General features: G+C 37.2%; 2 protein-coding genes and 1 long non-coding RNA gene across 6 annotated transcripts in view; 1 reads left to right on the forward strand and 2 right to left on the reverse strand.

Moving 5' to 3' along the window:
- The first annotated feature begins 770 nt into the window (after positions 1 to 770).
- On the forward strand, positions 771 to 8,588 carry LOC121964735 (beta-1,3-galactosyl-O-glycosyl-glycoprotein beta-1,6-N-acetylglucosaminyltransferase 4-like). The gene is made up of 3 exons (XM_088070897.1): positions 771 to 1,477; positions 1,592 to 1,654; positions 3,003 to 8,588. The coding sequence occupies exon 3, from the start codon at positions 3,004 to 3,006 to the stop codon at positions 4,306 to 4,308; it is 1,305 nt and encodes a 434-aa protein (XP_087927023.1). The 5' UTR covers positions 771 to 1,477; positions 1,592 to 1,654; position 3,003; the 3' UTR covers positions 4,309 to 8,588.
- LOC148186234 (uncharacterized) lies at positions 4,110 to 22,355 on the reverse strand. 2 transcript variants are annotated; one of them, XR_015775121.1, is made up of 6 exons: positions 22,295 to 22,355; positions 20,455 to 20,679; positions 17,322 to 17,417; positions 15,518 to 15,582; positions 14,447 to 14,510; positions 4,110 to 4,248 (listed from the first exon to the last, which is right to left on the reverse strand). It is a non-coding gene; the product is annotated as an uncharacterized LOC148186234 (long non-coding RNA). The 2 variants fall into 2 exon arrangements; XR_015775120.1 differs by having other exon boundaries at positions 15,518 to 17,417.
- A 946-nt stretch (positions 22,356 to 23,301) lies between these two features.
- Positions 23,302 to 26,213, reverse strand: part of lhx5 (LIM homeobox 5) — a 90,683-nt gene continuing 87,771 nt past the window's right edge. For all 3 annotated transcript variants that reach the window (XM_042509091.2, XM_088070898.1, XM_088070899.1), the window contains one exon: positions 23,302 to 25,306. In XM_042509091.2, coding sequence (XP_042365025.1) covers positions 24,957 to 25,306 — 350 coding nt within the window. In that variant the 3' untranslated portion in view covers positions 23,302 to 24,956. The remainder of the gene's footprint in view (positions 25,307 to 26,213) is intronic.

Genomic DNA, 26,213 nt, shown 5'->3' on the forward strand with positions numbered 1-26,213 from the left:
CAGAGACCCATTTATCCATTTATATTAGTTTATGTTTCTGCTGGATGCAGGATAAACAATTTGTTCCAACCCTGGGTAAAGTTTGTCCAAACTCACCTGAGGAGAGACTCTACTTAACCCTTTGAAACCTGAGCAAAGTGGCTTGATATGTGAGAAGGAGGAGGCCAATAACTTAACTGGAAATGATCCCAAAATTACCAAGACATTAGTAAAAAAAAAAGAAAAAATTACAAGAAAATTATCTGTTAAATAAGCACATTTAAAGACGAAAGACTGAAAAGTTAAAAAAAAATTTTTTTTTAAAAGACCTCAAGAAAGTGCTATTTTTTGTTTGTTTTTTCTCTTTTTTTCTGTTATATAATACAAATATAAATTGAATGACAGATTATTCAATCTGGGACTCTTTTTTAAAAAAATTTTAAGGCCTTTTCTTATTTGTAAAACACATTTTAATCAGGGGCTGGGCCAAAAAACACCACCGTTTATTACTGTGATGACAAAGTTATGTATTTGTGTTGATTTCTCATTAACTCTTGTTCTTTTAATAATATTAATAATAATATTTAAATTGAAAAAATTATATAATAGATGCTAATGGCGGCCTGACGCCGAATGTTCTGGGTCCAGCACTGTTTTTGAAAGATGAACTCTTTGTTTTCTCGCTCTTCCAACTTTATAAGCGATTACAACAGCTGCACAACAATGAATAAAGTAATAAACAAATAAAGGTTTAGAAATCTTATCAGTTTGCTCTGACCTTCTGGATCCTCCCTTTGGAGTAGATTATTTTTTTCAAAGGTCATTTATGATGAAATGCCTTTCAGATGACACAGATTTTGGTTATGTTAAGAAAATGACAGGGCAAAGACATCTTTTTTATCATTAGATTAACAGGTTTTGCCTCTTCATGCTCACAGTGTCACCAGACTCACTGTTTTGCATTTTTACAGCAACAAAAGGAAATCACCACATTCTTTCAGTTGTCTGTTTACAGCCCCCTCTCTCTCTTCCTTTAGTGAGCTCAGATGACTCAAACCACGAGGTTTCCATTCATCCTCTTTAATCACATCCACTGATGTCCGTTTATCTGTCATTTACGCACAGCTCTATTCGCGCTATTTTAGTCACTTTCACAACAGGCTGTAAAAAGACACTGAGACCATAATCGCTGCTGACCTATGAAACACCAAACAGGATTTTTTGCGGCTCTTATCTGTAATTAGTGCAGTTAGCAGCCCTGCGCCCCTCCCTCTTTCCGGGACGGCTGTGAGAGCGCAGCGCCGTCCTCTCCTGTCCGACACACGCAGACCTGAAGCGGACCACAGCGCGATCAGCTCCCGCACCCTCGTTACACTTTGGATGACCATGCGGGGAAATAAATATCAGAGTGGAGAGTTTGATCAAGTGGCTGATAGATGACAGTCGTGCGTAAAAAAGTGGACATAAATGTCCACGCTTCCTTTTTCTCCTGACGTCGGTAAGTTTTTGATCAAAGAAACGATTTATTGTGAAATAAATTTATTTTCTGAGTTGGTCAGTAAAGAATTTTTTTTTTTAAATCTGAATTTATCCTCGTTTTTACAACTTTCAGGGTGTGACTTGATGAAACGGTTTGCACGGCGCTTGGTTGACCTGTACTCGCGCATGGGGCAATGTGAGTGTGTTTTCTGTCATGTTAGGCTACAGCAGGGCCGTAACCATGGAGACAACATTGGGGGTGGACCAGGTGTGTGTGTAGGGGGGTCTAAAGTTCAGCTAACAGCATACTTTATAATGTTGCTAAGGAAAAAAAAGGCTCCTACGCAGGAGGTAGAAGTATATGGGCAACTTAACAGGACATGGCCCAAAAAACTGAAATAAATCAGTAAAAATACATAAAATTACTCAAAAATTATCTGAACCCCAAATAAAAAAATAAACAAAAAAAAAAATTAAAAAAAAAAAAAAATTAAAAAAAATATAAATGTATACATTTTTATGTAACAGATTTCTAAAATTAAAATTATGTTATAAATATTGTTTTCTGGGCTGTTTTCTAAGTTTATATATATATAATTTTTACTCCACCTGCCCCCTTTTTATTACTAATTTTAAGTTAATTTTGTTGTCGCATTTTACAGATTACTTGACATTTGTAGGACATTACTTGCCAAGGTGGTAACTGCCTTTTTTAGCCATGTTTTTTTTTTTCCAAAGAGATCAAACCATTTTGCTCAGGTTTCAGAGGATTAACAGAGTTAACAAGAGAATAATCAATAGTTATCAAGAGAACTACCTGAAAATAAGAAAAAAGAAAAGTAACAAATAAAATTTAAAAGTATATTTTTTTTCTGTAATGGAATTTTAAAATTAAAATTATTTTTTAAAAATAGTAATATAAATATTGTTTTCTGTTTTTTTTAATGTATATATTATTTACTTCCCCCATCCCCTTTTTATTACTAATTTTAAGGTCATTTTTCAAATTTTACTGATTACTTGACATTTGCAGGACATTACTATTTTTCAAAGAGATCAAACCATTTTGCTCAGGTTTCAGAGGGTTAACAGACAACATGACATCAACCTGACCCCTTATGAGCCAGTTCACAACCTTTTTTTTTTTAAAGGTATGAGAAATGTCTTGAAAGCTGTTTTCAAAAATCCTAATTCTATATTTAAAATATGTTACAGAATCATTTCAAATTTTAAATTTTTTTCACATCATTTTTTTGTTTGTTTTTGATTGTCCCTTTTTTGTTTTCACTTTTTTACCAATTAACTTCATTCTAATTTAATTTTCTTATACTTTTTACAAATTCTAGTATACTTGAATAGTGTGTGGGTGACAGGGGTGTCCCCCTTATTATTTACTAGAAATACTACCATGAACTACAGTTTTTTTTATTCATTTCCACACGCCTGGCTTTCAGGTTTGATGTTAGTTTCTCACTTTAGCTGTTGTGTTAATGCAAAGTTAGTTTTTGATTTCTGTTCTCTGATCCTGTTTCCTCTCACCACAGAATGAGTACACGATGGTCACGACTGAGACTGAGAAGAAAACCACTGATTTCCTCTCTGCTGTCACTGCTGACTCTGTGCGGCCTGCTGTTAGTCAGTATGAAGTACAGCTACCTCCCCGTTTCTTCACCTCCGCCGGCAGCTTTAGATGACATTCAGACGTTTCACAAATACAACATTAACTGTATGGCCGTATATGACATGGACCCGGTGGAGGTGGCCAAGTCGCTGATTATCAGACGGAAACAAGTCGAAGAGGTCAAGGATGAAAGTCTGGCCAACCTCACCTCAAACTGCTCCTTATTCATTGAGTCCAGAGGTTACAATGACGTGTGCGTCTCCGAGGATGAGAAAGCCTTTCCCCTGGCTTACTCACTGGTGGTGCATAAATCTGCATGGATGGTGGAGCGGCTCATCAGAGCGCTGTACTTGCCCAGTAACATCTACTGCATCCACTACGATCAAAAGTCTTCAGCTCAGTTCATCTCAGCCATGGAGGGGTTGGCTCGCTGTTTGCCCAACGTCTTCATCGCTTCCAAGCGGGAGTCTGTCTTCTACGCGAGCATCAGTCGCCTGAAAGCGGATCTCAACTGTCTGTCCGACCTTTTGGCGTCAGAGATCCAATGGAAGTACGTCATCAACCTGTGTGGCCAAGATTTCCCCCTCAGGTCCAACATCGAGCTGGTGTCCGAGCTGAAGAAGTTAAACGGAGCCAACATGCTGGAGACGAGTCGACCCAGCCAGCAAAAAAAGCAGAGGTTTACTTTTCACCACGAGCTGAAGGTCGCCAGCTTTGAGTATCAAAAACTTCCAATGAAAACGGAGAAGTTAAAGACTCCGCCGCCACACGGCATCGAGGTGTTCATCGGTAACGCCTACTTTGTCTTGTCCCGGGACTTTGTGGTGCACATGGACTCCTCGGCTGTGGTGAAGGATTTTCTGGCGTGGTCCGAGGACACCTACTCCCCAGACGAACACTTCTGGGCCACACTTGTGCGTCTGCCGGGCGTACCCGGAGAGGTGCCGCGATCGAAGCCGGATATCACCGACCTGATGAGTAAAACCAGGCTGGTGAAGTGGCAATACCTGGAGGAAAAACTGTACCCACCCTGCTCTGGGCAACACGTCCGCAGCGTTTGTATTTACGGCGCAGCTGAAATGCGCTGGTTGCTCAACTACGGTCACTGGTTCGCCAATAAGTTTGATCCCAAAGTAGACCCCGTTCTCATTCAGTGCCTCGAGGAGAAGCTGCAGGAAAGACAAAAGCTGTTTCAATCAGCGGCAACTCACAACTGTCATAAGGGTTAAATGAAAAGTAAATTATGCGGTTTACATGCTAGAGCCCAAACAATACAGGATTTTTGAGAGCAATACTGATTTTAAAGTGGAAAAATTCACTGATTACCAATATGGACACCAATATAGTAAATTTTTGAGCTGGACTTAAAAAAGATAATTTCTATGTGGACTGTACTCTGATTTTGCACTAATACGACTATGCAAAAGTACGACTAAAAAACTTTTATTAAACAACTTACTTTTTTAATATTACAGAAATATAAAAAATAAAATAACATTGGTTCTGTATGTGTTCAGCATCAGTCTTCGCTGACCATTCAAATAAAGAATATAAAAATTACATTCACATCAGTACTGTATAGTCTCTGCTGCCCATTTAAATATAGAATAAATACAATAAAATTAATAAACATCAGTGCTGTTCAGTATCAGTCAATTGTTGACCATTTCTAAACCCCCCAAGCATCATTTTCTGCATTATATGGTCTGTAAAAAAAGTTTTCTTATCGGCGCATATTGGAACGGAAAAAATATACGCCGATGTCGATATGCTCTGATATTTCTGTGACAGGCTCATATTGGCCGTTAATATCGGTTGACTGATAAATCGGTCGGGCTCTATTACATGCACAAAATATTCCCTGCTGAAAAAAAAGCTAAAAACCAGCCTGTGTTTGTAGCTGTTTTTTGTTGATTCTCGCTCCCTGAGATGGTCTTGGATGGTCTTGACCAGACACCCCCCCCCCCAAACCCCAAGTACACAGTTATTGATCCGGGTTTAAATACGTGTGAGGGGCGTCTGAACGCAGCACAAGAAAACTGTTGTTGATCCAAGCTCAAAGGGTTAATCAATAATGAGAATAATTGTAAGTAAAAGTGGCATTATGGAGAAGGTTTCTTTCTTACTGACATTCAGTCTTTCTACAGTTTCAGAGGCTATAATCAGTTTTAAAGCACTTTAAAAGACAACATGAGTGTGGCGCCGGCATTATACATGTATGTCACCTTAAAGGGCCAGTTCACCCAAATCACCACTAAACTCATGCCCAATTCTTATTTATTGCCTATATCTGATTTTTTTTATATCTATTCGCCTGATTACATCTATTCTTAAATATGACTAAAATCCAATATCTGCATTTTCACCTGCAAACTTTGCATTAACTGAAATGTCCTCATAAATGTGTTTCTTTCGCTACAAACCCTGTATTTTATCCTGAAGAGTTTCTTTGTCCAAAAAGGCTTAAAAGACAGCTAAACTCTGCATTTGACCACTGAGTCTTCGTCCTCTATTGTTGTATTTTCTGCTTTGCGAGCACATGTAATTATGATATTAAAATGTGCCATTGTCGCATTTTTTAATAACAGACGACTCACAGTGACAGGGAATACCAACCTGTCTGCTTAGACTACAGACTCATTTACAGATATCCGAATCATATCTGATTTATTTCCACTGATTTATCTATGAATGAGGCCTGAAACCGAAGTGAGAATATCCGATTTAATGTGCTTTTTTTGCTGCTGACACATTCATGATACATATCCGATCTGTGCTGGAATCACGTCATGTAAATCCAACCGTAAAGTAAATAAATACATAAAATATAGTTATCTGCATTCTCGCTGCTAGTTATTAACTTTAAGTTATACACAGTCTCGTATATCAAGACATATTGTGGTGTGTATTTTTATATTCAGTTTACAGGCTGTATTATTTAAAATAACTCTTTGGGCAAAGGTTTGGAAAGAAATTTCAGAGTTTAAATTTTGCACATTAAAGTGAATATTTCCTGTTATTCTGTCAATAAAATTATAATTTCTAAATAAATAATAATTTGGTGCATTATGGAGCTTAAAGATCCCCCCCAGACATGTTTTAAATTGACAGTTACACCAAATAAAAATGCATATTTTTTCATCTTTCCTGTGTTGCTAGTTGCTAGTCTGTTTCTGTGTGAGTTGCTGGGTGTTGGAGATATCGGCCGTAGAGACGTCTGCCTTCTCTCCAAAATAATGGAACTAGATTGAGCTTGTGGTGCTCAAAGTGCCAAAAAGAAAAGAAAAACTCAACAGCAATGTCTCTTTCAAGAAATCAGCAAAGAAAAATATGCGTTTTTTTAATTGGTAGGGTGAACTGTCCCATTAAGACAAAAAAATGTCTTTTTTAAAAGAATTACATCCACTCCTCTTGCATAGCTGATAACTGCAGCAAACACACAGTGACCGGAGGTGAAACTGCCTGTCGGACCTTTAAAGCTTATAATGCAAAGTATTTGTTTCGGTCTCTCAGGAAAGGGGAACATGTCAGGATGTTTCCTCTGTAAAAACATGTGATCTGTTACAATTTGTACACTATTCTTAACAAGATTGGTTAACAACATGAAGCATGAAACAGTACTTCTACTTCTCTGTTTATGTTTAATCATATGTCGGCCGCATGCCTAAAAGTGAGCTGTGGGGTACAAGACGAGCAAATAAATTAGACATGAGCGAGTGAAATTTACTGGATGCTGGGAAAGAAATCAAATTACTCAATTAGAGATTGTAGCTGGTATTTCCTGACCCAGTTCCAACCTGCCCAAAACTAGACTAACCTTCAATTGTCATTGTGACGTGTGAAGAGTTAAAGCAACACAATGCCTCGTAATTCCAGCTGGCTGAAGGTATTATTGTGCAACTGACGCTGAAACAGAACCCGTTCATATTTAATCTGCACACATTTTGATGCTAAGCTTCCTGCTGCTTTTACCAATAACCTTCACGTGCAAAATGTCACTCTCAGATGAGCAAAATATCGACCAAAAAACCTCAAAATGACAATAAAGAGACAGGAAAGGACTAAAAAGAGACACAAGACACCCTCTATGGTTGTAGTTAGCACCTTAATTTCTAAGAGTGTAGTTAATGATTCACATTTTCTCACTCAGCGGTTGTCGACTTTGTGGGTTGGAGAGAAACGAAGACGGATGCACATTATTCTTAGATGCTGAGAGGAAAACATGATTAACAGATGAGGACGCTGCGGACCGACAGAACATTTCCGATGTAAAAAGTAAAAAACAGGCGACGTGTAAGTGTTGAGTATACCTGCAGCATGTTTTTGTCCCCTGATACATAAATTAGAGGCAAACCTGTAACTATCAGCTTTCACACAGGGGTGTTTGTTCACACCTCTCTATAACATTCAGAACATCATTAACTTTTCCTCCTCGCTGCAGCTTAGTTACACAACACGGCGCTGTCCACGCAGGGTTTTATGTTCCAGTGAATTATTAATTTTACAGGCGATGTGGTGTGTGTGAGAGAGCTAAATGACCTGAGAACGTTACACCTGTGAGCACGAGGAGAAGAATCAGCTGTTTGTTTAGCTGTAGTTTCTCTGCTGCAGAGCTCATCAGCTCTGTCGACTGATATAATTTGGCAAACCCTCCTACGTCAAGAAATCCAATATTTACAGCTACTGTGTGTGGAGAAAGATTTTGCCGCCACCCAATTTGATATAAATGTATCATAACACACTGAAATCTAAATCACTTTTTGTGCTGCTTTTAGATCTTTTTACAATATTTAAACCTTTGAACCCTGAGCAAATTGGTGCAATTATTTATTTTTATTTTTATTTTCCAAAAACATGGTAAAAAAAAAAAGCCAAAGAGCCCATGGTTAGAAATGTTCAACAAATTTTAAGAAATTCATAGATTTAGGAAATTACTATGTATGTCTCGCTATTATTATTATTATTATTATTATTATTACAACAATTACATTTATAAAGTGCTTTTCAAAACAATTTACAAAGTGCTTTATATACATTTAAAAAGATAAACACATGGTTAATAAAATATTATGCTAAATGCAGAAGATAGCAGATGATGTGGATTATCTCTTTCTGGGGAGGGATTTTTGTATTTTATACAAATTGGTTTTATTTTGTATTTATTTTGAATACTTCTCAAACCATTTATCCTAGACAGAAACGGCTGGAATTGAAATTATCATTGCATTTTCGCATTTCGGATGTTTTTTATTCATTTATTTTTAAAAACTCATTATTTTTAAGGAATGTTTGCATTTTGCCTAAGAGATAAGTTGTTTATTTTATTTTATTTTTTGGTGATGACTCACTCCGATGTATGGAGGGAGGCTGATACATTTCCACAGTCACTCAAAGAGGCTCAAGGAAACTGATTTGTAGCTTCAGAGAAGGTCAAGAAAAAAGCATTTTAAAAAAGTCACACCCTCAGCCACCCCCTCCTCTGATAAATAAAGTACAGTCCCTAACTACACATTTTGCAAAGACAGATCTATGTTGTTGTTGTTGTGCCACTTTTCCATCTACACTTTTAAACTCCTAATAAACAGGGTAATAGATTAACATTAATTGATGCTTATTTATTTATATAGAGCTGCAGAAAAAAAACAGTTTCCAGGGACTTTAAAGCACCTTCAAAATAACCTGTTAAAACATGATTTGCAATATGACCCAGGTTGGTGTCGAAGCGACATATGAACACATAAATTTGCAGAAACAACTATTGTAAGTGAGGAATCACATTTTAATGATGTTGGCAGCGAGATATATTACAGATTAATCTTATTTCAAAACTTGTCTTGATTTTTAAAGAAAGCCAACATGTTCAGAGTTGGATGCAGCTCGAGGTGAAAGCCGTTTCACAACCGCTAAACCTGCTGTCAGATTTACAGACGCGTGACAGGAACCCTCTGACTCTCTAAAGTGAAGATTATTTGTGGAAAATCTACAACTGAAACTCACATGCTTCTTTTTTTTCCTGTTTGAAGAGAAACTTATTGGGTTTTTTTGTGGGTGTAAGTTTCCACAGAGGTTTTGAAACTTCTAAAGGCAAGAGGACATAAATATACCAGTGCATTAAAACTATGAGGTGGAAACAAGCATTTCAGGGATGTTTTTTCTATTTCCGGGGCACTGACACACACATTATAAACCACATGGCGAGATGCTGCAGGGTTTTTGGCAGACACTGTGGTTTAAGTCAAACCAAATAAGCAGGTCTGCATCAAATTAGTCCTCACGCTAATACCTGATTGTACGACTTCCGAAATAAATTCAAACTGTTTTATTACTGATTGTGTTGTGTTGTTGTGTTGTCTGTTGTGTTGTCTTTTGTAATTTTTTTCATATCTTGTTGTATATAGCCATGTCTGTTAGGATTGTCTACTTTACGTGCATTTAATGTGCAAACTATTCAGCTCATTATATATATTATATTACTTTATATTATGTTGTGTTGTTTTTCATGTTTGATTTTTACGTCTTTTATTTTCACATCTGCTTTTATGTCTTTCTTTCTGTTTTAGTGGATATTTTAACACCTGGCCCAGGGACAACAGTTAAAAATGTGTTACCGCTGACATATTTACAGCATTATTTATTAATGTGCACTGTTCCTGTAAAAACTTTAATTGCAGCCTTGCAGGCATACACCTCCACGAACCAGTAAAGTCGCATTTACAGCATAAATCCAAGTCTACATGGCTGCGTCACACACATCAGTTCAGCATCGAATGTCCCCCCTTCTGCTTCTGAGATATGACATTGAGTAAGGTAAGGTTTTTTATGATGTCGCAATGAAGTTGACCTTTGACCTGTCTGATGTAAAATTATTTTGTTATTATACGCTATTAGACATTTGTCTGAAATGTTGTCAATATGTCAGTATAGTCAATATTTGGTGCAATATTTCAACTGCAGCAATCTTCTGTGCAGTTATTCCTTAATTTTATGCATTTTATATACTCTATTTTTATGCTATTTTTTATTATTTTTATTTGTCAGTGGGTTTTATTTTATTTTATGCATTCTGTGCATTCAATTTTTACTCTTATTTTATCTTACTTTTAATAGTATTATCACATGGGTTTTATCCATTTGAAGATATATTCTATTCTGATCTTATTTTATTTTTACATGCAGGTTTTATTATGTCTTTTTGTCTTCTATGTGTTTTGATGTGAAGCACGTTGGGCTGCATTTTTTGTTTGAAAGGTGCTATACAAATAACATATATTATTATTATCATTATTGTTATTATTATTATTATTATTAAAATGTACAATAATCTCTCAATAAACTCTTGAATGTAGGCTATATTTAACATGTGACACATATTGTATATATTCTTACTGTTATTCTTACTTATGTATATCTATGTTCATTGTAGCATTGCACGCTTATATTTTTATATTTTAAACATAGTTTTTACACTTTATATTTTACACTCTTAACATACTCAGCACATTATACATACTATAATTTAAATATTCGCATATTAGTGCTAATTACTGTACTTCCTTACATTAATGTTATTTTATTTTACTTTACATATGTATTTTATTTGTTTACTATTACTGTATTTCATTACATTTATGTTATTTTATTCTTTACATATAGATTTAATTTTAATTGTTTACTATTACTGTATTTCTAATTCATATTTTCTATTTTTACATACTTGTGCTGGTAATTTCTACTTGCCTTGGTCCAAATTTTTAAAAAATCCCCTCAAGGTGCTGTTAGGATATTGCATTCACGAGAATAGGTTAAAAATAAAAGGTCACAGTGATCTTTGGCCACCATATTGGACGTTTGTGCCAAAGTTGAAAAAATTCCCTCAAGGTGTTCTTGAGATATAGCGTTTACGAGAAGAGGATGGATGCTAGGTCACAGCTACCTTAGACCATTAAGATCGAATCAGTTCATCATTGAGTCTAAATGGACGTTTGTGCCAAATGTGAAGAAATTCCCTCGAGGCTTTATTGAGATATTCACATTCACAAGAATGACACAGAAATATGGTCATAGTGACCTTTGACCACCAAAATCTCATCAGTTAATTGTTGAGTTCAAGTGGACGTTTGTGCCAAATTTGAAGAAATTCCCTCAAAGCGTTCTTGTGATATTCACATCAGTGTGACAGACAGATAGGTGGAAAACCCAAAAACATAATGCCTCTGGCAACTGCTATCACAGGCACAAAGCATGAAACAGAAACAAAATAGATAAATACTGATTCAAGCTTTCAATAAAAGCTAATAGCTACTTTTTAACTTATGGGAATTCATTTCAAATATGTAGTCTAGACTTTAAAAATTTGTAGGTTTTTAAAAATATTGACACAAAAGCTCTTGATGGACTTGACTCTTTGACATCGCTGCTGTACAGGCAGCACTTGACACTTGCCAAGCTGACATTTAGCTCGACACTCTCACACAACCACTTAGTTGTTTGTCGGGGTTAACTAAAGCCGAGTGCAGTCTGCTGCTGAACTGAAGCCTCAAACACAAAGACTTTTTATTCTCTTTAACACAGCAACTGTATTCACCAGAAATACAACAATTTCACTATAGAAAAAGGTCAAACTTACATATTGATTACCATTTCTAATCAGATAGTAGAACCTATTTTGGGCTGCAAAATGTTTTTGTGAAATGCAGTTTTCCTCTTCCTGTTTGTTTCAGGTCAAGAGAGTGTAAACAGTTGAGGTCTGGGTGTTTAAAACCACACTTCCTCTGAACTCTCTTTGTCTCAGCATATGCTGGTTTCATAAAAGAAATCTAACATCTATTCTGCACAAGTGTTTCTATTCATTTCAGCACGTACAGATTTAGGATTTCTCTCCTCATTTTTCTCTACTGCTGGTGAGTCACGCGGCCTCACAAGTTGAGAATGAAGCATTTTAAAGATGCATGCAGTTTCCATTAACCCTCAAATTGAAATTGTAAATATAAAATACACCTAATAGAAACACATCAATTTTTTAAAAAATCCAGTTCATTGCAAAAAAAAGTTTTTATACTCGAATTATGTGGCATTTTAGGCAATTTGAAAAAGCCGTATTTTGCAAAACGGCTTTTTCTGCAACAGTAAGTTTTTTTTTGCTTTTCTAGGTCACATGTTGCTAAGGCTGTGTGCTTGTCAGTAGAAACTTGTTTCCTCATGATGCAGCAGGAGCGACAAGAGCTGTTATTGCATCACATAACTCTTGTTAGAGTTGAGCAGATCATCAGGAAGTTTTGAATAAACAATTCCTCTCTGAAATCTTGGACTATCAGCTCCTACAAATCTCTCAAATGTTATTACAGCCCCAAGGACCTAAAAAATGCCAAAAAATAAATTAAATTAAAATTAAAACGTAAATAAAAATGCGATTGCTTCTTTCTTATTGAGGACTTTATGCTGCTGAGGGTTGCTCACAGACGACTGGCAGTGAAGACGAAGATGGTGAGTCATGCCAAAAGCCTCAAATAGCTCTCTGCAACCCCTCACTAACCACAAGTGTCAAGTTTCTGTTTGAGCTGCATTGCTCTGCACAAAAGCAATGCTAATGCTCATTGTGAAGAACACACAGACGGCACAGGTAATATGACGGTTAAAAGCTGTTGAGTTTGACTAACTCTGCTGCACGCTGTGCTTTCTGGACTGGTGTACAGATTTCTATGTTTTGGTTTGGCCGCTTTAGTTTTGGACATGCAAATTAACACTCTGCATGCACACAGAGCTGGATTTTATAGAATAGGTGCAGGAAAAGAAATGCCTCAACTGATCCTGGTTACTTCCCCTTAAACAGGATGGCGTCCCTGCCTGAAACAAAGCCTCTGGTCCCCTGTGAACCCACTGAGCCACAGAGCTTTACTTTATCCATGATCTGACATGTTTGTCTGACATGTGTTTAATCCTTGGTATTTCGGTACAATGTGTATATTCATGACGAAATAAGCAACAATAAATGTTCAAGACAAAAAGTGGTAATAAATGTATCAAGAGTTTAACACTCAAAAACTCAGCTTCATTAGGACTGTACGTCTCATGTGGAGGTGGTTTTAATACATTTGTTTGTTAGAAAAACTGTAAAATTTGATCTTACTTTTAAAAATTAAGGAAACTGGTTGCCTTGAAAAGTATATATAACTATCAGTTCAGTTTGTTTACTTTTAATTGTAAAGTTTACTTAAAATGTAGTTGTATTCATTAATTTTGTGAAGTTCAACTTAAAAATATCTAGTGAAATAACTTGCTCTTTCTCAGTGTCAGCAACTTCAGTAAACTAAGTCAATCTGACTAACCTTGATGGTGACAAAAGAAGAGTTGTTGTATTTCTGGGGAGACCTGTTGCCATGAGAAAGTCACATTTTACATAAATCATATGGTTGAGTAGCTGCAAGTTCTGTTTAATAACATGTTTACGACATGCAAATGTGTGACTAGATTGCAACCAGCAGAATAAAGACATGTTGCACAACTCATTTCAATATTGGTATTTGAGTTCAAATGCAAACTGTGCCAGGGAGCCCTGATAAAATCTTAGTAAAGTCAGAGAAAAAGTTAATCTGAAAAATGCTGGATTTAAAAAAAAAAGACATTTTTATAAGTCTTAAAAATTGATTTGTTTTTTATTTTAAAATTTCATTAGTTTCCACAAACACTGGCCTTGACTTAGGATACTCAGAATAGCATTTTTGCAAAAAAATAAAATAAAATAAAATATTAATAATAATGCTGTGAACAAATGATTCTCTGTTATGCTTACTTTGTCTCAGTCAGTCTGTTTCCTAAACTCTACCGAGTAAACACAACTATTCATTTAAGTCAAACGAATTTGTTTACCCAAGTTGCAACAACTCCAAATTTTAAGTAAACTTAAGAATTAGACATAAAGTAAAGATAATTTAAGACTAACAGGTTTATTGACTTGCATTTTTCAAAACAATCGTTCGTTTTTGTTTTTCTGTTTGTCTTTGGTAAGATGAACTTGTCAGATTTCACAGGGCAACGACCGTTTAGCACAATCTGATTTCTGTTCTCCTAAATCCTGATGCTTGGATGCACATAACATCTGTTTCTAACTTTCCCTTATTAACTTCAAACAAGTGAGAAAGGCCCAGACAACATAAAATATGCAGAAATCTGACATGTGAACAAACAAAACTGGTCTAAAATTGGCAGAAATGTAGGAAACAATTGCTCATAATAAGAAGCTGATTCAGAAAACGTCTTTTGGGGCCTTTATGAATCCTTACAGGAGGCACAGTGGTAGGAAAACAGATCTGACCTCTTTGCTTCACTGTCCCATTTTTATTCAATTCAAAATTGTGTTATAAGACTAACCTTTGTCGAAGGTTTCGCAGGACTTGTTGAGGTTTTGAACTTCGCTGGGCGTGCCTAATGTTTGCTGTAAAGAGAGACCACATCAAAAAAAAGGTCAAATAAGGTGAGAAATACTTGTTAAGCTGCAGTTGCACAGTCAAGGACACCATGTCAGTGTCATAATGTGGGATCTCTGCAGCCGAGAAACTACAGCGCTTCAAATTCAGATTTACAGTTTTACTCCCGAAGCACAGCAGCAGATGTTTCTCACAGATCTATGACAAAGAAAGTGATACCAAAGAGTCAGTTTTTCTATCCCACATAAAGATGCATAACGACCACAAACACCAAATAACTACAAAAGCAGGCAAAACAACCACAAGGAGACACAAAATAACTAAAAAAAGGCACAAAGTTACCTCAACAAGACAGAAACTTTCCTCAAAGACACACAAACTCACATAAAGATGAATAACAATGACAAGCACAAAAAATACCTGAAAGAAGCACAAAGCCCACATTAACATACATAACAACGAGAAACCAAGTAACTAAAACCACAGAGACACAAAATAACAAGGCAAAACAAAATGACAAAAATTCACACACAAAACAAGACACAAAACAACTCCAAAAATGGGAAAAACCACAAAGACAAACAAAATGACTTCAAAGAAACACACAACAACCACAGAGACACAAAATGACTAAAAAGACGCACAAAAGTTCCATAAAAAGATGCAAAGTTACTTCAATAAGACACAAAATACCCCAAAGAGACACAAAACAACCACAAAGAGATAAGAACCCAAATAAGGGCACATTACAACCAAAAAGACACACTAAATGGACACAAAGACACACAAAATTAACTGCAAGGAGACGCTAAATTATTAATAAACAAAGTTTCCACTACAGGTTTACAGTTTTACTCCCAAGACACGGCACCAAATATTTTCACAGATTTATGACGAAGAACGTGATATCATTTTCTTTTCTTTTTTTCGAGAATGATATTTGTGCCTGTTAGTTTAACAACATGTGACAAAGAACTGTGGAAGCAAAGGGAAGAGGACTGAAATGCAAACTCACACAAGCTTAGCGGGTAGGAAATTTACTCGAGGCAGAGATGGAGGCTGACAACAGGAAGGAGAAACCTGCGGATGAGAGGAGGTGGAAACAGGTGAGAGAGGGGCAGGTGACCGAGAGGTCAGTAAGTCTGAGGACATCAAGTGGACGGATGAAAAATGACACGTCAGGGGCAGCTGGGGAAGTGAGACGAATGTATGACGATGTGCATTGAATTTTTAAGATGGTATTTTAAGGCTTTGAAATGTGACCAAATTGGCATGATTTCTTTTTTCAAAAGCATGGGGAAAAGAAGGCAAAGAGCAACTGGACAAGGAAGGCCCAAAATATAAGACAGAAACTGGTAAAAAGTTACAAGAATTTTTTTGAGGTTTTTTTTAGGTTTTTTTTTTGGCAGCTGCATCTAGTTATTTGAGTGTTTTTTCATTTTGTAATTAAAAATAAATAAATGTATTTATCTTTACAGCGTAGACAAGTAGACACATAAAGATACATAGAAACAACAAAGAGACACCGAATGACTAAAAATAACAAAAGACAGTCAAAACAACCACAAAGAGACACAAAATTACTACCAAAAGACAAAAAATAACCCCAAGGAGACACAAAATAACCACAGAAACACCAAATTACCTCAAAGAGACACAAAATTACTACCAAAAGACACAAAAAACCCCAAGGACACCACATTACCTCAAAGAGACACAAAATGAACAAAAAAGGCAAAACACCCACATAAAGACACATAACGACAAAGAGACAGAAAATAACAATAAAGATGGACAAAACAACCACAAAGACACATAAAATGACTACAAAGACACATAAAACAACCACAAGAAGACACAATATGACCACAGAGATACAAAACCACATAAATATGAATAACGACTTCAAAGAGACACAAAATAATTACAAAAACAGCCAAAACAACCACAAACAGACACAAAATAACCACATGAAGACTCAGAACAACTACAAGAGACACATTACCTTAAAAAAAATACAAAATTGCCTCAAAGAGACACAAAACCACATGAAGATCCATAATGACAAAAAAAAGAAGATGCAAAACCACCACAAAGTCTACACGTCTTGCTCGAGTGTAGGAGAGGTGGTGGGTCTGTTGTCTCATAATCCACCCACGCAGATAGTAACAGTAACAATACTAGTCTTTAAAAAAAAAAGTCTTATTCTGAGACATCCCTCTATTGTCAACCTGCATGCACCAGCAGGTGAAATCTCTCCTCATGTTCTGTCTCCTAAATTGTCTAAAAAGTTTGATATTTGAAAAGATAAAACTTTGTGTTCTGTGGTGAAGACAAAAGACTGCAGGTACACTACAGTAACCTGTTCAACAACAAAGAAAAGATCTAGCACAAGAAAATATGTAATTCTTTTATTTGAGACGCTCTTTAAAATCAGGCATTCATAATGTTCAGGCGTTGCAGCTCTAAGGGTGAATAAAAAAGCTTTTTTATTTTACTTTATTTTTTAAATTTAAGTTTTTTATCCCCCTCCACGGCCTTGATACCAGCGTCTATGAGTTCTTATTAAATTATTTGGTTGTCCTGCGTTTAAAAAAGGCACTTCAGATATACTTGAATCTCAGCGTGGATCTCTTTATTGCTCTTAAATAGAGATTTCGGCTCTTATTGTTGTCTGCAGCTTCTTGTTGTCTCACTGTGTGTGTGTGTGTGTGTGCGTGTGTGTGTGTGCGCGCGCGTGTGTGTTTTTTGTGTTCACTGTCAGTGTGAATCCACTTGGTGGCGCTGTGGCTGTGTGTCAGGGGGGAGGCTCAGCTCACACGCTCCTCTGAATCACTGCTCTCTCTTTTGTCTTATTTCAGACAAAAACTGTCACATTTGCTGGTTTCAGGCTCCCAGGCTGAAAAAGCTCGACTCTAAAAATGAAGAAAAACATTAAAAGAAAGTCATGTTACAACTGAATAGTTTGACAGTTTTTTTTAATTCTAGCATTGACATAAGATGTATTAAACCTTGTTTTTAACGTTAAAGTGATCTCTTTAATATGATGACCAGACATTTAACTTTTATTTCATCATTTGAGTATAACATTGTATTAGTGTTTCCACAAACATAGGAGATATTCTATTAACTGCATTTCCTATTAACAATCTTGCAGATTATGTAATATTTGCAGTAAAAACCATATATATTCATTCAAAGGTACTAGATGGCACTAAATCCCCATACATGTTACACACCGGACCTGTAATGACTTTATTTGTAAGGTAATTGTAAGGTCATTCTGTTTGACATTTATTCATTATTTTGTGGCCGTTTGAACTATTTATTTTCATTTTTATATTTTTTATAACTCAAAGACCAAGATAAAGATCAATACAAATTTGTATATACAATACAACTCGTTATTTAGGATAATTAACCCTTTAACACCCGAATAGACATCAGTTTTCTTATGCAACACCTCTCACAAGTGTTTAAAACCTCTGACAAGTGAGAGAATTGGTTTGATTTCTCTCAAAAACATGAGAAAAAAAACAAAACATGAGCAACTTGGCAATTTTTTTTCCCACAAATCAAAAATAAACAAATGAATAAATAAATGATGACCTGAAAATTAGGGAGGACTTTTAGATGCCAGATTTTTTTTTAACTATATTTGTAATTCGTACAATTATATATATTTAAAATCATGTTACAGAAAAACATATTTAATTTTAATCACTTTTTTGTTTGTTTTTGTGTTATACTTTCCTTTTATTCCCCTTATTTTACGGTAATTTTTTTTGTACATTTTTGCTTCTTTCTCGCCAATGTTGGGTATCTTTCTTGTTGAGTTGCTTATTGCCTTATTCCTGTGTTTCTGAAAGAAATCAAGCCAATTTGCTCAGGTTCAAAGGGTTAAAACCCACTTTGTAAAACATTTGCATCCCCTCACTGGAGTGAATCTGGTTGCTCCATGCTTGCTTGGACAGCCATGACTTAATGTGTCCTAAAGGTGCCCACCTGGGTGCATAAACAGTGGCGCTGACAGCCCGGCTATGCATGGCTTACTCCTCCTCTGTTCATTTTATAGTGTGCATGTATCACTTTATGGCATCCATCTATCTAGTAAACCTTGAAAAGGCTGTTGAGGCTCCGGATAAATCTGAGGGTGACACTCTGACAGTCCCTGATCTGCCTGTCCGTGTTGCCTGAAATCTCTCTCGGCGATCGTAACTTTGCTCTCTCACGCATTCTGACATATTCCTCACTGTGTGTGTGTGTGTGTGTGTGTGTGTGTGTGTGTGTGTGTGTGTGCTATCAGATAAACCAGCTCAGCTCTAATGTCACCTGTCACGGTGCAGCTGTCAGAGGAATACACAAAAATATTGCAGCATGATGCAGCTCAAAAGAAAGTAGAGTTTTTGTGTGCATTGCTGAGCTATGTGTGTGTGAGATATGTGTGTGTGTTTGTGTTTGGTGTGTGTTGCAATTGGCATATAGATATGTTTGTGTGTGTAAAGGAGTATGTGAGTGTAATTAATGATGTGTTCCTCCTCTTCATAGGGTAATAGGATTTCCCCACCCCAGGCGGTAAAGAGAGTGGGAGGGGGAGAAAACGGCTCTGCACGTATGTGTGTGTGAGAGAGTGTGTGTTTGCAGAGTTAGTGAATGGGAGCCCCATGTACTGATGCCAATAGAGGGTCTGTGTGTGTGTGTGTGTGTGTGTATGCGTGTGTTAAGGGGGGAGGGGGAACAAGCGAGTGATTTATAACAGCTACTCCAGGTCTCTCCTCTCTCCCACAGCAGCACCGCAAACACATCCATTACAAAAGTACTGATGTTAATGGGATTGTTGTGTGTGTGTGTGTGCGTGCTCACACGTGTGTGTAAGTGTGTGCATGATGCAGAGGCTTCGCAAGTGTGAGTGTGCACCTTTATGTGTGTGCGAGAGTGATAACCAGATGCTACTGGGTGAAAGGAAGGTGAAGGTTACTGAGGGTGTTTCGTGGAGGTTTACTGGTGCTCAAGTCCCAGCACAAGTTTTCGTGCATGTGTGTGTGCACGTGTTCATGTGTGCACGTGTGTGTGTGGCTCGCTCTGCTGGAGAACTGAGGAGATCGAGAAATAAAAACCGGAATTGAGGAAAATACTCTAGAGGGTAAACAGAGAGAGCAAAGAAGAAATAAATAAAGAGGATGTAGAGCTTTGTGGTAATGGACTGGTGGATGCTGAGGACCACACCCGCCTCAGTGTGTGTGTGAATACACGAATACACACACACATAGTGTCTGCCTGTCTCCTCTCACATTACCCTTTACATTAAAACCAGTCAGGGGGAAAATTACTGCAGACCTGGGCCACCGTCTGCCCACCTGGCCCCTCAGCGAGAGGAGGGGATGTGGAGCCAGAGGAGGGGATAAAGAGGAGGATAAGGGGATGAGGAGGTGGGGGGTCAGAGGGACCTGGTGAGGGATGGGGCTGCCCAGAGGCGCTGGTCTGAAGTCAGTTTCATGCAAGAAGGGAATTTCTGGTCTGTAGTCTATGCCTGCGGGCCCCAAAAATCCCTGACTCCACCTCTGCTCGCAGCATCAAAGGAAATTTTGCTGATGAGACAGTTAACTTTAAGCCACTTTAATCAATATTTTTGTGTTAACAACTGATCAGATCAAATGAATCAAAAACTCCTATTGATGAATTATCAACCAACTCTGCTCCGTCCCTCATCTCTAGCTCTTTTAGCTCATTGTTTTGGTTTTGCAGACTGCAGCTTTATTGTTACGGTTGACTCTCACCAACGTCTTTTCCAGCAGCAAACTTTTAAATTCTATACAAAAATAAAATGAAAACCCCCAGGAGTTTGTTGTGTAAAAATCAGAGTTCAAACTCCTGATCCGCCCTGGAACCAGGATGAAGCAGGGTGAGTATGCTGTCGCAGGAGCAGTATGTGTGTGTACAGTTCAGTCCTACCGCACTTGAAGAAAGGGTGGAATACGAGAGTCTTCCTCAGTTTGCAGTCTTCTTGCTGCAGGCAGGTGGTTTGATGTCTCATTGGGCTGGACTCGCCATCCAGTCCTGGAAAAGTCTCTCTCTGAAATCCTCTCAAGTCTCTGAATCACTGTTGTAGGCTCCAAGATCTCCCTCCGAAGTCTGGGCTCAGCTTGAGAGGTCTCCAACTCAACTAAAATACCCAACCTAAAAATACGGTCAAAATAAAATGAACTTTTATGCTAATTATATGAGCATTTCTGATCATAGGATAAAGCTCATGAAATAAACTCAATGCTTCAATTTACAAGTTGTGTTGTACAACAAAGGTGGTTAACTTCTAATTCAAAATCTCAATTTTATGCACAATCAGTGAAAATAATCAGTTTAGAGGACTAATACTTTCAGTAGAAACTCAATTACAGTTCAGATGCTTAAAAAGAAACATAAAAAACAAACATTAATTTCAGTCACTAAAACACATTGTATTGTATTTTTAAACTCACAAAATGTAGAAATACTATGCACCTTTAGCATATGGTTTAAATCGTATTAACTGTGGAAATAGCACTAACAATAGAAATTTACTAGTAACTTAAATTTCAGCCAGCCGCAGCTTTTAACTCAAATACTGCAAAAAGTACATCACAACACAATAAACAACAGTTTTCTTAACCCTAATGCACTGTTTCAATTTTCTGACTAATTACACATTCGGTAAAAATGTACCCTGTTAAAAGGGCCATAAAAATACTATATATCAAGATTTTTTTCAACTTTCACTGCATTAGATTTGTCAACCAACAACAGTCCTAATAATAACTACCAAATATTTACTCATTTTCAAGATTTCAAGCCAGTTTGTTTACATGATGCCACTCTTTTTTTAAATGAAAAAAACAAACAAAAACACTAAAAAGTGGTTATTTTCTATATCCTTAATGCTATTTTTTGTTGTTGTTGATTATCACAGTCTCTGATAGGTCAGTGATTAGTAGCAATATTGATTTTCTTGCATTAATATTTTTATGTTTGTGTTTTGTGTGTTGTCAGTTTTTGAAAAAACTTAACTCTTTACATGTTATGAACACAAAAAATGTACACTTTAAAAGTGCAATAAAAATATTATATATAAATATTTTTTTGTCAAATTTCACTGCATTACATTTGTCAACCATCAGTCCTAATAATAACTACCGATTATTCATTAATTTTTACAGGTAAATAGTCCAATCTGGTAAATAATAGTAAAATAAAAAAAACTCATCCAGGACCACGGAATGAAAGCCTAAGGCCGAAATCTTAATTAAAATAAACAAAATCAATCCGTTTTCAAGTCACAAACACTTTTAGCATAACCTCTAATATTTTACACATGAACGATTAGCATTGCAGCTAGCGCGCATTTAGGCCGCTAACGGTTTTAGCATAAATCAATGGAGCTTAACATAGTGAAAATTAGCATTGCGGCTACCAGTAAAAACAAATCGCCAACGTTTGCAACAGAAGTCAGTGGAGTTTATCATGGCGAAAACTAGCATTGCGGTTAGCGGTAAAATAGATAGCCAACGTTTTTAACATAAATCAATGGAGTTTACTATGGCGAAAATTAGCATCGCGGCTAACCGAAACATCCGCTAGTTAGCTACATGCTAATAATTTGCTGACTCACTGGCGTATTTAATAACACGTTAGCATGGAGACCACTTGCTGAAACCGACAAACTTCTCTCTTTTCTTGTCCTCACTGTGATTTTACATCGTCAACATGAAGCTTAAATCAACACATGAAGACATAACATTAACTTCGTCAGGTTTCTTACCACTTAAATCTCAGGCCTCACCCGCTCAGCTCGGCCTGCTACAGTAACCTTTGACCTTTACTAACGAGACCAGTCATTGGACAGCAGGGAGGCGGGCTGAAGCTTCTGATTGGCCACAGTAAACATAAACAAGTTTGTCACAGGAACCTTCCGTTTTGTCTTTTTCACTGTTTGACATATATGAATTTACCATTTTAAACATCATTATATTTATTTAAAGTGTATTTAAATCATAAGTGTATTTATTTCAGGTGCAACTGTATGAAATGCTGCATATTAGTATAGATCTTTTATTCTTTCTGACTGTTTTATTAAGTACATAATGGGCCTCATGTAGGAAAGGAAAAGAAAACAGGTGTGAGAATATTACTTTTCTTAATATTTTGTGGGTTTCTAGTGTATTTATTAGTCTTAAATGCTGAAAGTAAGTAGTGCACTTGCCATGGGAGGGGTGGGGGTGGCGCCACACACTTTTACTGTCAAATACCATATACCCCACCGAAATTTAGGGAGGGTATAAAGGTATGAAATATTACATACTTCACAAGCCTACCGTCAACTTTCACGCCATCGTATACATTTAAACTGATAAATCACTGCCACCCTAATTTACTGTTAGGTAAATAAAGTTTTATTTTATAAAAATGCAACATATTTCATGAGCTACTCATATGTTTTGTTTTTAATATGCAAAAAAGGTAGTGACTACAGTGAGGTGTAGAAGATGCAATACTTTGTGCAAAAATAGAAAATTGGCGTAAAATTGCACCTTAGCGCAGTATTTGTACTTTTAAATAAATTGAGTTACTTCCCACGACCACAAAAAGAAGAAAATGGAAATTCGACTGTGTGATTATGGTGAAGAAGACAGCCAGTTCTTCAAGTTGTAAGAGAAGGTTTTATTACCAGTGCTATTTACATAGAAATAATACAGCCTTGCCCCCTTTCCCCCCCTTAAATGCATACGCACATGAGCACGCATACCCCCAAGCACTCACACACACACACACACACACACACACTCACACTCACACACACACACACACACACACACACACTTTTGTATCCAAGAATACCTCAATACATCAGAAATAAGACACATTCTCTCTAGATCGTGTACAATGTCCAAAGGAAACGCGAATTAAAAAACAATATTTCAAGTAACTCATTGTGGACAAACAGCATTACGGGTGTCTGATGTGTTCGGTTTAAAACGTGTTGATGAGGCAGAGAATGGCTGAAAGACTATCTGAAATTAAAATGAGGAATTACGGGCAGTTTTGTGTCGAAAAATATCAGCTAACTTGGTTTGTGTGTCTCCTTTCAGAGGCAGTTATTAAGGGGAGAGTATGGAAATATTGTTTCTTTTCATGAATTCCCACAAAGGCTGACTTTTCAAATTGGAGCCCTGATGACACTTGGCCCTGAATCTGCAGAATTATCTATTGTCATTATTTAGAGGAGAGAAGAAAAAAAAACAAGAATTTGTCCTCCGTAGATGTTCGCATACACACAGCCGGACGCTGCTGCGGCTGCTTTGAGCTGATTTTTTAATTCAGTGTGTCTTAAGGCCACTAGATGGCAATGAGTGCTTCAGAGCAGACAGTGGTAATGTCACAGATGTTGTCTGCCCCTTCTTTTGTTTTGTCTCTTTAGAGGAAGGAGACCTCAGCTGTTGAAGTAGATTCTCCATTATGGGTTCAATGTTCTTTTGAAAATCATTTCCATTAAAACATGTTTTTTAAAAGGGACAGTAACAAAAGGAAGGTCAGGTGAAGCAGTCTGCAGAGCAGAACTATCAGGGCCGGCTGGATGGGTGTAAGATTTGTGTGTGTGCAAGCGTGTGTGTGAGCGTGTGTGTGTGTGTGCGTGCTTGAGTGAGCACAAGTGTCTGTATAATTGTGTCCGTGTTTTGAATAATGGTATAGACATCCTTCTTTTGAGCTATGATCATGAACGCTTTTTGTGCATTAAGGGACTTAAAGCTGAGATGTGTGCTGGAGAAAGTCAATGCCAGAGGTGTGTGTGTGTGTGTGTGTGCGTGTGTGTGTGTGTGTGTGTGTGGGTTCTATCAGGAAGCAGCTTTTGATCTGACATATTGTCTTACAGTTTGAACGTTTAAAGCGGTGTTTTCGTGCCTTGATCACCACATATCTGTCTGTATATGAATATTAAAGCGTGTATTATAACCTGGTCCTTTGTCTTTATGAGGGTCGTGTGGTAACTTAGCGATGAACAGAATGAAAGAAAACTAATATTGCTTTGAAGCAACATTTAAAAAAAAAAGAAAGAAAGAAAAATGTGGTGAAATGAAAAGAACTAGAGATGTCCCCTTTGGCATGTCTCCCTAACGTGTTCCTAAGATACCTTCGTTAACATCAAGGGGAAGGCGAGAAGCATTTTTGCTGGGTCGAATCGCAAATTTCTTTTTGTCTTTAAATAATTCAAGTCCGGTAATCCAGGAAGGGATATGCTTTGGAGTGTGTACCGGGCAGCAAATATTACTTTTTCCAGCAGGCTGTCCCATTCTTGTGAAAATCAGTCTGTGATTTTTAAAAAGTCCTCTGTAAAAATTTATTTTCACCCCACTTTTTTTTTTTATTCGTCTCCTGAATTATCTAGGCCGACATTCAGCCCACGAGCGGTCCCTGTGGTGCGTCCTTTACCAGGCTGTGCTCTCTCCCATCTCCGGGCCTTGGTGGGACATGGGAGCGCTGTAGCTGGAGTTACTAGCCAAGGAGAAAGGAGGACTGGGTCCGCCCCCGTACGCCTCCCCTTGGACAGGCTGCAGGGAGCTCGGTAAGCCCGGCTCCGGACTGGGGGTTTCCGCATGGGAGATCATGTCCGTGAACCTTTGGTCGTCTGAAGGGTGGTGGCCCGACCCCTCCATGGCTCCGGGGCCAGAGCCCAGGATGTAGGGGGACTCGGCTGGAGACTGAGCCTGTGAGGATGGAGGGCCGTGGGGGAAGAAGTCGTAGTTACTTCCTGGTCCGTAATAGTCACCTTGGTACTCTGCGGAGGGGCAGGAGAATACACGGGGTTAGACGTTATATCAAATACTTTAATATGCTTTAACTCTAATTTGGCACATTTTACACACTTTTCATTTTTTGATCATTTTGGCGATGTTCGTGCATATGGCATACATTTTGGCAATTTTGTGTATTTTTGTTTAATCTTGGAGTTTTCCAGTTCAGCTTCTACAATAAGTCTAAAATACGCTGTGGAAACTAAATAGTTACACTCAGAATGTTCAGGTCAAAAAATGCTCCATTGACACCCAGTCAAACTGACATTTTTGATCCCACAGCCATCAAAGCAAATTAGTCATTTTTACTATTTTCTACCAGATTACGCAATTTTTATCATATTCGGCATATGGAATAAATACATGCTATTTCCACAAGGTGCACTGTCACAATCATTACAAATCCCAGGCTGTGAAAATAAAAAAAAATCTACTTTGCATGTAGTATACTGAAAATAATTTTTTTTTTCATCTAAAAACATAGTGGTATTATGACAAAAACCTGGTATTTAAAGGGGGAAAATTCTGAAAATTAATGAATATTTGCTATGTATGATTAGAACTGATGTTGGTTAAAAAAATTAACTCGGTGAAAGAAGAAAATAATATTAATGATATACATTTTTTAAAGCTTGATTTTAGTGCGATAAGGGAGAGGGTTAAACTGACTGATCTCATGCACTGTTTGCACATATATCTACGGAAAGTATTGCACCAGAAGTCTTATATATAACCCACGTCAATGTGAAGCTTGTGCGTGAATGATGGAAGTGAAGACGAAAGTAGTATAAAGAGCGAAAGTGCATTTTAAAAGGAAAGTTAGGGGGGTTAATGTGTCAAACAAACTTGGGACTATCACCCATAAGACCAGTGTTTGTGTCCTCTGTGAAA

This window comes from Plectropomus leopardus, chromosome 20 (genome assembly GCF_026936395.1).
Source record: "Plectropomus leopardus strain MGB_pleo_1.0 chromosome 20, ASM2693639v1, whole genome shotgun sequence".
NCBI lineage: Eukaryota > Metazoa > Chordata > Actinopteri > Perciformes > Serranidae > Plectropomus > Plectropomus leopardus.

What these genes read in the sequence shown, in the direction of transcription:
- LOC121964735 (XM_088070897.1), top strand. Translation starts at nt 3,004, where the DNA reads ATGAGTACACGATGGTCACGACTGAGACTGAGAAGAAAACCACTGATT.